General features: G+C 39.2%; 1 protein-coding gene across 1 annotated transcript; it reads left to right on the top strand.

Annotated features, from left to right (window-relative positions):
- The first annotated feature begins 14,823 nt into the window (after nt 1-14,823).
- Nucleotides 14,824-16,424, top strand: ptf1a (pancreas associated transcription factor 1a). The gene is made up of 2 exons (XM_028019830.1): nt 14,824-15,629; nt 15,727-16,424. The coding sequence occupies exons 1-2, from the start codon at nt 15,026-15,028 to the stop codon at nt 15,924-15,926; spliced, it is 804 nt and encodes a 267-aa protein (XP_027875631.1). The 5' UTR covers nt 14,824-15,025; the 3' UTR covers nt 15,927-16,424.
- Nucleotides 16,425-16,544: the final 120 nt, after the last annotated feature.

Raw genomic sequence — 16,544 nt, forward strand, 5'->3', positions numbered from 1 at the left:
TTATTCTTGACAATCCTCTGAAGACTGTGGTTTTTCCTTGCTGCTGTGTCTTTTCATTCCACACTTTTCCCCTGTCACTTTCTATGACTATGCTTGGATGCAACACTCTGAACAACCAGCTTCTTCAGCATTGACCTGCTGTGTCTTCCCGTCCTTGTGGACAGTGCCCATGTCTTCTGGCCGCCTGTCCCGTCATTGTGTAGCCAACTGACCCAGAGTAAGAGAGCGTTCAGACGCAATCTCACACAGATCATGATAAGTGGCTATCATGAACTGTGCACGATCACAACCAAAATCACAAGAAATAAAGGTTTGAAATATTGCACTGTGTAATGAATCTGTATAGTATGAGTTTCACTATCTGAAAGGAGGAACAAATGTACTTTTTCACAATATTCTAACGTGTTGAGGTGTACAATCAGGCTGAAAACCAAGGGCGTAAATCCCATCTCATAATTGGAGGGGACCATAAACAGAAAAATTTCTTAAGACCAATTTTGGGGGGTCAGCGAAGTTTCAATGAAATTTAACGTATAATGTGGTTTCAAAGTTTTCAAACCACATTCAAGCTGCAGGACCAAAAGTGACTAGTAATCCACATCAAACATGTTTTATTCTCAGTAAGCAACCTGCAGAGAAGTAAACCTAAAATTCAAATTTTGCTTCTATATGAGTTTTGTTCAGTCTGACTGATCTAATCTCTGCTACACCTTTATAAAAATGTAAGGTTCTAAATAAAAAAAGCTTTAATGAGTAACTGCTCTTAATAAAATTCCTCATAAACATTGATTTATTGTAATGGCTCCCAATAGAAGTTATGGACTGTTTAAATTATAACTTGTTAAGTTGCTTTATTTTTAAGCCTTTTTTAATTTTGTCATGTCCTGGATGACTGAGAGCCAACAAGTAGGTAGAAATGTCTATCTGGGGGGCATTATAACTTAAAAGTAATATTTGAAGCACCAGGGTTTATATAGAAAAGTATTCAGATTTTATTTTGTGGTTTTAGAGGCTCTACATTGAAGACAGTGATAAATAAAAGCACAGCTTTCTTTTTTTTCTATCTGTTCTCGGCTCCCACACACAGAGCTGGGTCCACTTGCTCAGCCCGTCCTTCCCGCTTCAAACTCTTGTAATTAACTAAAAGTTAAAGAGTTAAATATGAATGAGATGTTTCTACCTTTGACCAAAAAGCTTAGGTCTATGAAAGCAGTGTAGCAGTTTTGCTAATGAGGCAGCTTATCAAGATTCAGCCAAAGTAAGAAAATAACGAACTGCAGTCTGATCTTTATTGTTAATGTGTTTCTTCTTATTGAGCAGTGAAAGTAAATAATAGGTGTTACATGTCTTTTGCTTTAAGTATTTACTTACTGGAGGGTTTTATGTTTGTGCTAACAGCTAACAGCTAGCTCTTCACTTCAGCGGCTCTGCCGAGCTTGTACTATTCAGTGTTGCTGTTGTTCCTCCTACACCTTGGACTGAACCATTGTTCTGACAATGGTAGGGGGGACCTAAACATTAATTCTTATTTTTTTCTGAGATAAATGGCAGATTTATTTCGTTCTTTGTTTCTTTTGCCCTTTCCTGTTGATATTATAAATGATATATGAATGCAAATGTTTCTTCAATTATTTTGGGGGGGGGGACAATTCTAGACCTTTCCAAGATTGGGGGGGTCCGGACCCCCTTGGCCCTCCTGGGATTTATAACTATAGTTATAATTATTACGGGGTTTTTTTGGAACCAGATCTTGGTCGCAGTTAGTCACAGCAAAAACATTTTTTTTACGGTTTGAAAATTTTCTGTTTTTTTAATATATTTTTGGATAGACAGAAAAGCAGGAAAGGTATAGGCTTCATCCATAACTTCTCTCTGACATGTGGTCGCTTGCTAAAGGCATTCAGAGGACAAAGGGCTGTACATTTTGTTGACAGCCAGTTTTTCTTTATTCTTGTGTTTGCAGATGACAGCTGACTTTTTTTGCTGTTGATGCAGAAGTTTCATATATGTGTGATATCATCAATTTCACTACACATTTCAGCAGATAGTCTTTAGACTGATCAGATCTGGGAGTTATATTTTCAACTCACTTGTGTCAGAGAAGAAGAAAACATTTTATGTCTGATGGTTAGAAAAAGGGCGATATCTCTCTAATGACCAGGATGCACCTTTGCCTCATTTTGCTATCCTTCTCTATAAACCAAGTTTTTTTAAATGTCTGCATCAGATCCTAGCGTTCTTATCACATCACAGAATCACAAACATTATCCAAGAATGACCTTAATAGTTACGTTCTGTTGAAGAACAGGTGCAAGCTGCAGAATAAGTGCTCAAGAAATAGGATGGCAGCAGCACCATGTGCACTGAACATCCTATCATGATTCCCCAAAGAGGACATGGGCCAATCAGGTTAAAGATGATCTAAAGTCTGAGCATCTAGGCCAGTTCTAGAGGTTTTGAAATGATGAAAAACATGACAGACAGCTTGATGAGTGTTGAACATCCAGCAGCATCCTCCGCAAAGTATTGGTTGTGAAGATGACCTCCACTTTCTTTTACCAGCTGGGGACCCAAGAAGAAAGAAAATATGCTACCCAGGTAGCAAAACATGTTAATTCAATGTTGAATTATGATCAAAAAGGTTGAGTTTTGGTTAAGGTATATGACTAATGATGGATGAACCATCAAACAATCCTCCAATCCGCCAATTACCTAATGTTGAAAAGATGTCATTGAATGAATGTAGATGAGTGATTGAGTTCTGTTTTTCAAACTGGTCCCCAAGGTATACTGCCCTGGTGGTTTTAGGCATTCCCTCCTTCAGCACACATGATTTTTAACTGATGCAATCATCTGAAAGGGGTGTGTTGAGGCAGAGGAGCATCTAAACCCTGCAGGTCAGTGTGCCTTGAGTACCAGACACCAGTTTTTCGTCATTGGGAAAAACTGGTAATCAATGCTGAATCAATGTATGCTGTTTGATGCACACCTCTCCCCTCTCCTAATCCTCTTTGAGCTCTGGGTGGGAGCATTTTATTTTTGAACGGAGGTTAATCACGTTTTAAATTAAGCACTATATGTTGAGGACAGCATGCTTATAAAAGTTACATGCTACAGCTTTAACATTTTTGTAACCTTTTTAAGAGCAGTACTTCCCTTGATATCAGTAACCATGGTAAATAGGTGAATGTCTGAAGGTAATGTGAAGAGCTTTGAGGTCCTACAAATCACTTCAAGCAGTGGAGCGGTCCGCCTCCCCCTTTTTACACTGGTGGCAAGTTCCAACCACACAGCCACTTTGCTGCTGGCTTGTTTGCAACCGACTTCTGAATTGAATTCTACTCTGAGCCCTTTTGCAGTAAGTTTGGTGATATTACTTTTATCTTAACTGTGTTTATGGAAAAATTATGTATTTTTTGTGCTTATGCTGCAGCTTGATTGGTTAATTTGTGATTATATATGTCAACTAATGTTAAGATAAATAATTCATGAATATTCATTAGCGTGTCCTTATTAATTTAGCTGGGAGTGTACAAGTGGAGCCATACAGTTTCTGTTTGTTCTCACATCTATAACCAGCACCCTATTTAATTATTTAATTTCAAATGTTGTTTATCATCTTTCTAACTGGCGCCTTCCTCACTTTTGTTTTGATGTTTTTCAGCTGCTGCTCAGCAGTTTGACTCAAAGCTGACTGACAAGAACTGCAGTGAAACTTTCAAGAAGTGGCTTCATTACGCTTCAGAGGGGGAGGAAGGCATCAAGGAACCAAAGTCACACCAACCAGAGTCAAACGTGGGTTACCCCAACACATACTGTTTCCCTGGTTCATACAGTACAAGGCTTAACCTCATGGACTCTGTTCTTCCATGGACAATAGACTGTTGTTCTGACAGTCAAAAAGGAGTCAAAAATGTTTACAGATTTATATCTGTTGTCCTAGATAAAATCTAATATTAATGCTTGCTGTCATTTTTAAGTTTGTTTTTCCAAATATGCAAGTAAGACAATTTTGAACAACATAATACCCATCATCTGCCAACAAAACTGTGTGTTTAACACCAGTGAAGAAACCTTTAATGGCATGTTATGATGTAGAACTATCAGACCAAAAAATGTACATGAATCAATATTGATTCCTTAACTTTGATTCAATATGAAATCAAAGTTAAGAAAAAGTGCATGTACATCCACATTTAGATGACGGTTGAATCAATATTGACATAGTGTCAGTTATGATTGAAACCCTAACGTTGATTCAACATATACAGTAAGTCACTGACCACTTTCAATATCATTTCAATATCAGGCTTCAACATGGATTCAATCTTTCAGCCTAATGTTGATTCAATTGATTCACTCATATTTTATTATCTGAGTGTGGGGGCAACAGTGGTAGAAGTTTATCCTGTTGCAGTCGGTGGATTGCTGGTTTGATTCCATCTTTATCTGTCTCTGTCATTGTGCCCTTGGGCAAGACACTTCACCTCCTGCTGCTGGTGGTCTGAGGACCTGGTGTCACCTCACCTCTGTCAGCTGTGGCTGCTATCAATGTGTGAATGTAGTGTGAAAAGTTTTGAGGTAAAGTGGACTAGATAAAGTGCTATGCTGGCCATTTACAATTTCACTTAAAGTTTATCCACTTACATTTTTGAGAACTGGAGAGTTTATAGGTGTTGTGATCTTTAGCCCATTAGGAATCCTGTGTCTGTTTCAGACACAGGATATATATTTTTCAAATGTCTATAACTGCACAAAGAATAATTAGTTAAGCTAACTTTGCAGTAGGCTATTATGGTCTATATGTGTACTTGCTTGCAATAGAGGCATCTTCTTTTACTCACTTTGTCCAAAACTCATGCCGAGGCGCCAACATTGTGGAACCTCAACATTGTGGAGGCAACATGATTCTCCTGCAGGACATGGCGGGATCTTGTTGAACTCTTGGATGTCGCCATGCCTTCAGAATGAGTTTGCTAATTTGTTTGAATCATCTGAGCTGAACATTTCCTAAGGATTTGACTTTAGTACTGACATGAGCTTAATTGAAGATTTTATCCCAAAATGCAAATAGGTTTCTATAAACAATATAATTTTTCACCCTTAAAAAACAACAAAGATAAAACAAAAGTCAAGCTAATTCTCTGGCTGCATTCTTGTGACTATGACGCTGCAGTCAAGTGTTTTAATCATATTAATATGGGTTCTAATATCATTGTGAATCATATCTATGTCATAAGGTGCGGTGTAGAGGTGGTGAGGTAGAACGCTGTAGACCCAGGATGCGATCAATAAACGATTTTTAATAATGAATGTCCAGAACAACACAGTCCAACATGGTCCAAAACAACGGGCAGCACAGCCGAGCGGAAGCCAGGGCTTGACGCCGGTAGCAACCGTTAACAAACGGACGAGACGACGGCCTAACAGCCAAATGAGACGAGGACCCGACAAAGACACAGACACACAGGTGACACTAAATACACAGGAGGTAATCAGGGAACGAGACACACCTGGGAGTAATCGAGGGGAGACAGGACAAAGAAGAGACTCAAGGACACAGAAACTTGAAATAAATACACAGAAAAACACAGATCATGATAATCTAGCATTGTACTTTTCAGATAATCTTGGGTTTCTACTGTGTGGATTTCACTCTACTTCTGTCTTTCAGTAAATCTAGCTTTGTGTGTTAATATTGTTATGATGTACTATATGTTTATTGTCTTCCATATCTGTGCTGTAGATTTAATTAGTGATTTTTCAGTTTAAGCTGGAGAGAAACCTGATCCAACATTCCACAGTTTTTATACTACAGTGATGCAACATTGTTCTGTTGGACTGAAGATACAGTTGTACTTTACATTTCTGTATGGGTTTGATATGAATTTGCATCAACCTTTTAATAACTCTAAAGCATCTGAAATTAATTACGGTCGGGCGTGCTGTGGTGGCGTAGGGGATAGCGCGACCCACGTTTGGAGGCCTTGAGTCCTCGACGCGGCCGTCACGGGTTTGATTCCCGGACCCGCGGCATTTGCTGCATGTCTTCCCCCCTTTCCTGTCAGCCTACTTTCATATAAGAGACACTAGAGCCCACAAAAGACCCCTTGTAGGGGAAAAAAAGAAGAAATTAATTAAGGTCAATAAAGGTCAAACAAGTGAGTTCTCCTAACAATGAGCTGAGAGGATTTTGTTTTTACTGCACCACGCTACTGCTGAATGAAGGGTCAGAAGAGCAAAGAACTGGGTTTTACGGTTGAAAAGATTGCTGGAAATGTGATTTCAGTTCAAAACAGAGTTTACATATATATGCAATATATACATTTGTATCATTTAACAATCCTGGTAATTTCACACTGAGACTGTTTTTGTACACGTTTGGTATGGCTCCCAGTCCTTAAACCTGTGGTTAGTTAGTATTTATCAATCATGAAAATATCTGATTAGTTACTAATTTCGGGGAAAAAAATCCACTATCTTTTTAAAGATGTTTTCTGCCTCACCAATTGTGAGATCCAACAAAAAGATGTTTTTTCCACTTTGAACCATAAGGTGGCAGCAGTGCGATGCCACAGTGCTCAATGGGTTTTTATCCCTTTGGAACTTTTCTCTAATTCGTGCTTTTGGAAGTGAAATCCTGGTAAAATAATTACAATAATTTCCCATACTTGTCAATATTTTAATAATATTAATTATTACTAATAATGTGCTTGAATTAATATTAATTAATAAAAAATATTTGTGGTACAGGAAATGATTGTATAAATGTGCACCCTCTGTAAAGATTCTGACCTCTTCAGTTCAGCTCATGGGTCCCGTTAGTAAAATTAATTTTACCTGTTTCTAGATGACACGTGCTAAGTTATTTTTGTATAAAGCCCATGTGTCTGGGAGGTCCAGTCTGTTGTGTCCTGATACAGACACAACATAAAGCAACTCAAAGAAAGTTGCCTGAAAGTGAGGCTGCTTCCTATTTGTTCTGTAACACCCATCATTGAGAAATGGAAGATGTATGGCACTGGTTGAAATCTGCCAAGAGCTGCCTATACTCCCAATCTGAGTGACCTGCAACAATTCTCCAGTAGCAGCATTAAGGAGGAGCTCATACATAACCACAACAGGAATTTCCCCAAACCCATGCGTGTGACTACACAATATGTGTTGATAAATATCAGACACTACAGGTCAGCAGAGAGGCACCGTGTACTCAAAAAAGTATGGTGGTGGAAGCATCATGCTGTGTGGAAGCCTCACAGCATCAAGTCTAGGAAAGACAGGATAGTGGGCAACATGATGGCAGAGAGATAGTGCCCTGTCATGGAGGACAAGACTAGCTCTTGGAAAGCCAGAAATGTCAACATTGAGGAGATATAAGGATCTTAATGGTTATTTTGTATATTCTTTATTCCATAATTTGTGTTTTTTATCCCTTTTAATATTATGGTGCCTTAACATCAGCCTGCCAATTTAACTAGGGAGGGAAATTAACCACCTGGCTATAATCTCATGTATTTACACGTACATGTTCATTAATATGTATTGTCCCATTTTTAAATATGAACTTAATAACCTAATTCAATCTGACAGACATCAATGAGTTGGAAACAGATTCATTTTCCAGCAAGATAAATGGTAAATGGCTTGTATAGCGCTTTATCAAATCCAGAGGACTCCAAAGCTCTTCACACTACATTCAGCCATTCACACTTTCACGCATGTATTCACACACTGATGGTGGCAAGCTACTGGATAATACTGGATAGCCACAGTTGCCCTGGGGCACGGTTGCTATGCACTGACACCACCTGTTAGGCCCTCTGTGGGTGAAGTGTCTTACCCAAGGACACAACAACTAAGACAGGTCTTGAATTGGCAGCCATGATTTCAATTTAAGTGAAGATCCAAGGGTGTGCATACATTTTATGCATATCCTAAATAACATTTGAATTCATCTGATACATTTTCAATCTTTCTCCTGGGATATTTTATCTATTTCCTTCTTTCTATGTCTTCTACATATGAATAATGTTTCTGGAAACAGAGCAATAATTGGAAGCCCTATAATAAGATGTTTCGCCAAAATTCTCTTTTATCCCACAAGTTCAGTGATGTGGTTTCCATTCCAAAATCTTCTTCCACTAGTCTGGTTGAGACGCCCAGTGACACTGAAAAACTTTCTGTCTTTGTCACTATGTATTGATCTTCATCTCCTTCCTCTCTCTGTCTTGTGGTAAATAATAACACAGCCTATCTTAATCTTCTTTAATTATCTTTTTATACAACAACTGCCCTGAGGCAGAGGATTGAACTCTTCCGGGCCGTCAGATATTAGCCATCGGTCCAGAAGCTGCAGATTAACGCCAAAATCAATTAGAGCCAGAAACTGAGGAGGGAGAAATGCTCCCCTGTCCTGCAAGCTCACCCACGGACTTCTGAGGATTAGAACAGACTTCTGCAGTGTTGATCATCTGTAGGAGAAAGGAAAGGGGGTTGAGGGTAACACTCATTAGAGGGCATGTTTGTTTTTTGACAACAGAATAGTGAATCCGAAACCATCAAGCCCACCCCCACCCCACCTCTAGAAACATGTCGCTGCCATTACTGAGAGTACAATCAGTGAAGTTGATTGCATGCATTGCAAAAACAATCAATTATGTTATCTTTCAACATGAAAAATAACATAATTATCAATATATTTTTTCTCAGTCATCTTAGTGCATTTCTTCAATCATTTTCAACATTCATGTTTGCATTGTTAGAACAGTTTTCATAAAAATCTGTTTTTATTTCATGTAAAAATTATAGACTTGAACTAAAAGCTGAAAAAGTAAACATCTATTGTGCAGTTTTCACAATTCCACAAGTAATTTACAATCAGATCAGACAGGTTTTTATCATATATATTCACCATAATCCTGCATAAACCAATAACAGGTTTCAAGGATCATGAACATAAAATTGTTTTAAACAGCTAACTGTCACGTCATCCTGAATGCTAAATATCTTAGCTGCATGTAAAAAGTAGTTCACTCCACAAAATGTTTTTGAAGTAATACTGTCTTGCTCAGAAATAACAAAATTATGTACATTATTTTACATAAATAAATAACAGAATCTTTTGCTGTTTATCTTTCTACCAACATTCATAAAATATAAAAACCATATGCTCAATTTCACCACTGACTTATACCGTAAACTATTGGGAAATACAGTAAAATAATAAAATATGCATAGCACACAGATCATTACAAAAGCCAACTTTGAATATCAAAGTGTATGAGAAAGAGAGTCAGGTTATTGGAAGCTGAGAGTGGGTGGGCTCACCTTCATGAAAGTTGTGCAACAGATAAAACAAACTGTCTCTAAAGAGATGACATCTAATCTGTAATCTGTAGACCATACCCAACATCACCTGAAAAACTTTTCAGTTTGTGCTGCTGCAGTTACTTATTAATCCAGACAAAACATACATCTGATTTTGTATGATTTGTACTTCAAATACTGTTTATCATCAGTTTTGCCCACTTCTAACTTCATTGCCATTAAACAAAAGAGCTGCACTGTAACAATCTGACTAACATAAAAAGACTTTGTTCAGCAGAAATTCATTCAGAAAATGAATTAAATTTTAAATCAATCTTGGAATGGATGAAATCAGAAATATTTGTTACACACCAGATAAAACAACTTCCAGGGCAATGTTTAAATAAGAGGGTGGTTGTCAGTGAAGAGGATATTTACAGACTGAGACGTCCGAAACATATTACCGTAGAAAATGCATGGAACAACCATAACTCATGAAACATACATTTCATGTAATTTTTACTGGTAGAAAATGTTGAAAACACTGAAATTTATTGGGAAAATCTTAGAAATTGTAAAATTCAGAGAAAAACACTGCAAGGCTGCAAGCAGTTAATTGCCCTAAAATTAACAGCATTAACTGGCCATAAGCAAACATAAGCAAACATATTTTGCTTATGTTTATATCTACTGTAAAACCGTGAACCAGACTTTAAACATTATTTTTACAGAGCATAAAATGCTGGTATGATATTTTTGTTTAATATAATTTTATTTGTTTCTAGTAATTTTATTTACAGTGCCCTTTCTATATCCAATTGAAATCTCAAAGGGCACATTCACACACTGATGATGACAAGCTACTGGATTGTAGACACAGTTTACTGAGTCAGTCTGACAGAAGTGAGAATCGGCTCTTCTGACCACCAGCAGGCGAGGACGGTCAAGTGTCCGGCCTACACAGACAGAGTGAGCTGAACTGGCAATCCACCCACTGCAGCGTGAACTCCTCCTGCTGACACCACCATCATTTATATTATTTTTTTAAATGATGCATTTTGGGTTATATGCAATTTTATGCCAGTCATACATTTGTCATACATGTTAGGCCCTGCTGGTTGCAATATATTGTAGCAACCAAAGAGGCAGTAAGCTTAAGGCGGGGAAGGATACTAACCCTTACCCTAAATCTAACTTAAATATTTTTTAAATTTTACAGTTTTTCTCAGTTGCTTTGATGCATTTCTCAGAACAGAATTGAAAGTCTCAAAACTACTTGTTCAATCTTCAAATCGTTATTTGTGCACATCAAAAAAAGGTTTCCTGCTCCTTTGAACAAGTTGCAGATTTTTTTATGTACAATTTATTGCTTTTTCCTACATTTTTATTTGCTTGTCATGTTGATGGGTCTCTGCTGAATTGTCTCAACCTCCACAATATTTAAGCGTATGTTCATCATATAAGTCTTATCATACAAAATCGTTGAACAAGTTTTCATAGTCAGCCATAATTTTATTTATTTTTATCTGATCTTTTTTTCTAAATCTGCCCTGAATTGGTAAATTGTATTATTTGTCTGGTTGCAGAGACCCTCTCTGCAACCAGACCGCAGTCGACAGAAAACAACGGTTTAAGGACTTCTGAATTTTCAATCAAAAATTATGACACCACTTAGTTAAAGTTCTAGTCTCCTGAGCGCTGCACCACGTCTGTATGATATCTGTTGGCCCTGTCTTCATCCTGGACCCAGTGACTCAGACAGTCTTGCCAAGGTAAACAGTTCACAGCTCTGAACTGATAAAGTGATGATTGCTGAAATATTAAACCATAATGCCTCATACAGTGCGGCTGCATTTACTATGGTAAAATCCTGGCAACCCTGCTGGTAATTTACTGTAAAATGTGTTTACAATAAAATGCTGTAATAGAGTAGTTCTCATATTTCTATCATACAATTCTTCTTTAGACTGTTTACAGAAAATTATCCAAATTCAGATATTATTTCAGATTTCTGAAACTACATCCAAAGATCTTTAGTCAAATTTCCAACAAATTACTTTAAAGACTTGATGGATAAAACTGTACAACTACTTATCCAAACTACTGCCAACAAAGTAAAGTCTGTAGTGCCTGAAGATGTTAATTTACTGCTTAGTAAATCCTTTTAATTTGTTCTAGTCATCCAGATGGATAATCCCCTGCAGCAACAGATTACATGGATTACCACTGAATCCCTCTGAGGAAGGATTAACTTCTAATTCCACACATTTGTGTGCAGGAGTTTACTTTTTGGATTTCCTTTTCTAGCATCTGACAGAAAAACCAAATAATCACACAAGAAGTGACACCAACCAGCAGTTTACAGTTACTTTGTTCAAGAAAGATGTAAATGATGAATGCATACATATATACAGTATAGATAGATAGATAGATAGATAGATAGATAGATAGATAGATAGATAGATAGATAAAATTAGGGGGGTGCGCACCCCCCACGCACGCCCATATATATATATATGGGGGGTGTATATATATATATATATATATATATATACTGCTCAAAAAAATAAAGGGAACACTTTAAGTGTTAACACCTGTTTAAGTGTTCCCTTTATTTTTTTGAGCAGTGTATATATAGATATATATATATATGGGGGGGGGTGCGTGGGGGGTACATGTGTGTGAACCAGCAAAGTTAGCTTTTACACTAATATACAGCTCTGGAAAGAATGAAGAGATCAGTGAATCTCATCGTTATTCCACCAAATATTGATTTCTGAACACTTCCTGAGTTAAACTTAGAAACAGAGTTAAACTAACTCTGTTTAACTCTGCTTTAGAGTTCAGCAGTGTTTAGAAACAAACACGGTTTCTGTTTCTAAATAATATGAACTTGCTTGCATTTCTTGAGTTCTGAAAACACTGAATGTTTTTCGTTATTTTGACCATTTCTCATTTTCTGCAAATAAATACAAAATATTTGCTTGGAATTTCGGAGACATGTTGTCAATAGTTCATAAAATAAAAGAGCAATGTTTATTTTACTCAAACATGGATCTATAAAAGATAAAATCAGAGAAACTGATCATTATAAGTGATCTCTTAATTTTTTCCAGAGCTGTATATGATTTGGTTGGTTTTTATCTGATTTTTTTTTCTTGTAAGGTTCTTTTAATATTCCAAGGCTATAATTCCTCTTCATGTTACTCTAATTTAGCGCCATCCCAGTTTTTTGCCTTCTGTTCAATCTGTTTTCTGTTAGTGGGGGTGTCAGTCTGATCTGGAGATCTGGGGGAGTCCAGCCGGCTGCGTTCTGTAGAGCGGGAGGCTGCATGGGAACCAAAACACTTGTTCGCTCATGCAGGTCGCCTCCTTCTCGACAACAGTACGTGAAAGAAGCTCCGCAGAGCGCGCTGTCACGGTGCGTTAAAAACCGGCACGGTTCGAATTATCATTGGGTCTGAGGCGAAAGCGCAGGGCAGGAACAAAAACGTGCTTTCAGATGAAGGAGAAATACACAAAAGCTTTCTTTCTAGAATTATTGTTACAATTATTTACAGAACGCCACCAATAAGAACAGAGGGGGGAAACAATTACTCAAATCTATCAACCTGATCCAGCTGCTGGGTAACATCTGCAGAGAGTCTGGAGCAAAATACGAGGCCACCCTGCGTGTCCGCTCATTTGAGCGGCTTGATGTCAACAGAACAGATCTCAGAGTTTCACTCAGTTGATGAAGGAAGCTGTATCAGTCAGGGTGGAGCAGAACCCTCCCGACAGACGTGCTGCCCAACTACAACAGCTTCATCATGTGGACAGCCACGCAGAGCACATTTATTCTACGACATGTTGCATTGACTGGCAAAAGAGCGCAAATGGTCTTCTTCCCACGGCCACGGCCCGTGTTGCAGCTTCCCTTTCCTCGACCTATGGAGACACGCAGGCTGCGCGCACACGCAGCTTGTCTCTGCAAACCTTCCATTCTGTTTGCAGGACAAAGTGAGTCCTTTCATTGATGGCCTTATTAGATGTGTGCTCACAGATCAGGGGGCTGGGTTTTTTTCGCTAGGCCTCTACTGTGGGGTTCTTTGATTTGTCGCGTGAGGTATCAATAGAGCGCGCGCCATGGAGCCCTCCACTGAGCCATTATTTGTCAACCAGTTCTTTTGATCAAACCAGCTCTGTCTAGCACAAGTGGCGCATCGACCACTCCACTGGTGTGTGTATTTATAACACTTACCACTAAATAAATGGCGAGGCTGAGAGCTCTTCTAACACTGACTGCTTTGCTGTTAAACGTCATGTTGACGCGTGTGACAGGTTACATAAGGAAGCAGGGCTCGATTCAAATCTGAGTTTTTCTCAACACCTATTTGCAAATATTGATGAATATTTTTAGTTAGGAGAATTCAAACAGGGCGAGAACGAGCTTTTGCTTTCTCTAACATGATGTAGCTTCTTTTTGTCATTGTTAAGATGATTTACATCGCATGCTATGTTTATTAACATTTTTATTAATATCTTCAAAAATAATATTTACTTTATTTATTAGTTTTTCGTTTGTGTTAAAGCCAAAATCATTATTAATGGACTGGTTTTTGTTTTGGTTTTTTTTGCTTGTTTGTGTGTTTGTTTGTTTTTTGTTATTGTTTTTGCAGGCTCAAATTTAAAGCAACACAAAAATTTAATTAGGAAAATTTAACAATTTATCCTCCGAATCCTACCGTCTAATTATTATTATTATTATTATTATTATTATTATTATTATTATTATTATTACTGTTGTTAATATTATGAAAACAAAATTACGTTTATTGGTTTATTAAGAATGCAAAAACAAGGAATTTGACTTCGGCGTCACACGATCGCAGCGCACATATATGAAATATATACTTTAAAATAAATTTAAAGTAAAATAGAATAAACAGAAAATAAATAATAATAATAATAATAATAATTGCGTTTATGTGGAGCCTATATGCCAGGGGTGTCCAAAGTGGGTCCTGGAGGGCCGGCATCCTGCACGTTTTAGTTCTCTCCCTGGTACCAACAACCTTTTCAGCAGGTCAATGTTCTTCTTAGGCCTCTAACGAGCCATCATTTGATCCAGGTGCGTTAAACCAGGGAGAGACTAAAACATGCAGGATGCCGGCCCTCCAGGACCCACTTTGGACACCCCTGATCTATACGATGTTTTTATGTGGCTTTATTCAAACGCAGCTCTTATTAATATGAAAACACAGTAAGAAGCCGAAAGGCCATTAAAAATGTCTCATTAAAGGAGCTGAGACTGAGAGGCTTCAGGAACCTTCCTTGATCAAATGAAAGCTGAAGACTCGAGCTGCAGCGGCCTGCAGGAAGGAGCTGCTCAGCCCGGAAGGAGCGGCTCTTTAGTCGGATTAGTTAGTGAGTTTTGTTCGAGAGCTCCGCTGCTCTGCCACTTGTCCTGAAAGTAGGAGACTGTGAGTGTGTGGGGGTGGAGGGGAGATGAGGTAGAAGGGGCGTGGCTTATGGAAATGATCTCGAGGTGCGCCTCACGGACCAAGCTGTGATTGGCTGGCCCTCTCAGCAAGCGGCACGCGACTAGGGATGTTGCTATAAAGAATCCTCGCGTGGCCGATCGTCAAGTAAAACTTTGAACAGCGATCGTTCAGCCCAGATCAACAGGTTGGTGGAGGAGGAAAAGACGCCATTGTTCCCGCAGCAGCAGGAGCCCAACATGGACGCTGTTCTGGACCCCTTCTCTGCGCTCGACTCTCTCTCCTCCCCTCCTTATTTCGACGATGACGATTTCTTCACGGACCAGTCCTCCAGGGACGGCCACCTGGACACCGAGGACTTTCTAGATGAAGATGTGGACTTCCTCAGCTCTCACCTCCAGGACTATTACAGCAAAGACGGCTGCGGCAGAGCGGCGCCCCACGATGGGGACTATGACCTCGGCAGCCTGTCATTCTCTTCCTCCTCCTCCACGTTTTCTTGCACCCCCGACCTGTCCCCGCAGACCGGCCGCCACGTCGGGCCGCTGCTGAAGCGCCGCAGGCGGCTGCGCTCGGAGATGGAGATGCAGCAACTGCGGCAGGCGGCGAACGTCCGGGAGCGCAGAAGGATGCAGTCCATCAACGACGCCTTCGAAGGGTTGCGCTCCCATATCCCCACCCTGCCCTACGAGAAGCGGCTCTCCAAGGTGGACACGCTGCGCCTGGCCATCGGCTACATCAACTTCCTAGCTGAGCTCGTGCAGTCTGATCTGCCAATCAGAAACTCGAATAGTGAGACACACGCACAGCCAAAGAAGGTCATCATCTGCCATAGAGGAACAAGTGAGTCTGCTTATATTTCTGCACCGTCAGTTGTATGGTTTTTTTGATTGAGAATCCAGATGAACCAGTCCGCTGATGTTTCCTCTCTCTCCCTCAGGGTCTCCTTCTCCCAGTGACCCAGACTACGGCCTGCCCCCGCTGGCCGGCCACTCGCTGTCCTGGTTCGATGAGAAGCAGCTCCGGGAGCAGAACATCATCCGTACCGCCAAGGTGTGGACCCCGGAGGACCCCCGGAAACAACACCATACGGCCCTGACGGACATTGAAAATGAGCCTCCTTTCGGCCTGGTGGCCTGATGAGACCCCCCGGAACCTCCTGATGGGCCTCCAGGAGCCATGAAGCCATTATGTAAATGTCGAACTAGCACTGAAATCGCAACCAGCGCACTGTACGGCTTCCCAACCGGAATCAGTGTTACATACCTTTATCATGTTGATAATTATGTTATTTGTAATTTCCCAGCTGGCAATCGTGTATTTATTATATTTTTTCTTACAGATGATAATATATATTTTAAATTAAATGCAGTGAGAGGAAACATGTTTTGTTTTGGTGTAAACCGATTTGAGCACTTATTAAACGATCTGTTATATTTTTGACTGTGAAATATCCAAATGTTCGTCTTCTGCATGTTTTTCAATAAAAACTCAAACTTATCAGGACAATGTTTGGACTTGGAAAGCAAATTTGTTTTTGTAAATGTTTTTTGCCAATTTTCCCACAGACTTCTCTCCAGTTTTTCAACTTTTGTTTTATAACGCTCTTATTATTTTTAGAGGTCTTGAAAAAGTGTGAACGTTTTCAAATAAACAAAATGAAGTCAAACTGAACTTATTTATGTTATTTTTAAAATGAGCAGCTCCTCCAGCCCACATGCATGGATGACTGTTGGATTAAACATTCATGCGCAGCTT

The sequence above is a fragment of the Xiphophorus couchianus genome, chromosome 6 (assembly GCF_001444195.1).
Source record: "Xiphophorus couchianus chromosome 6, X_couchianus-1.0, whole genome shotgun sequence".
NCBI classification, from domain to species: domain Eukaryota; kingdom Metazoa; phylum Chordata; class Actinopteri; order Cyprinodontiformes; family Poeciliidae; genus Xiphophorus; species Xiphophorus couchianus.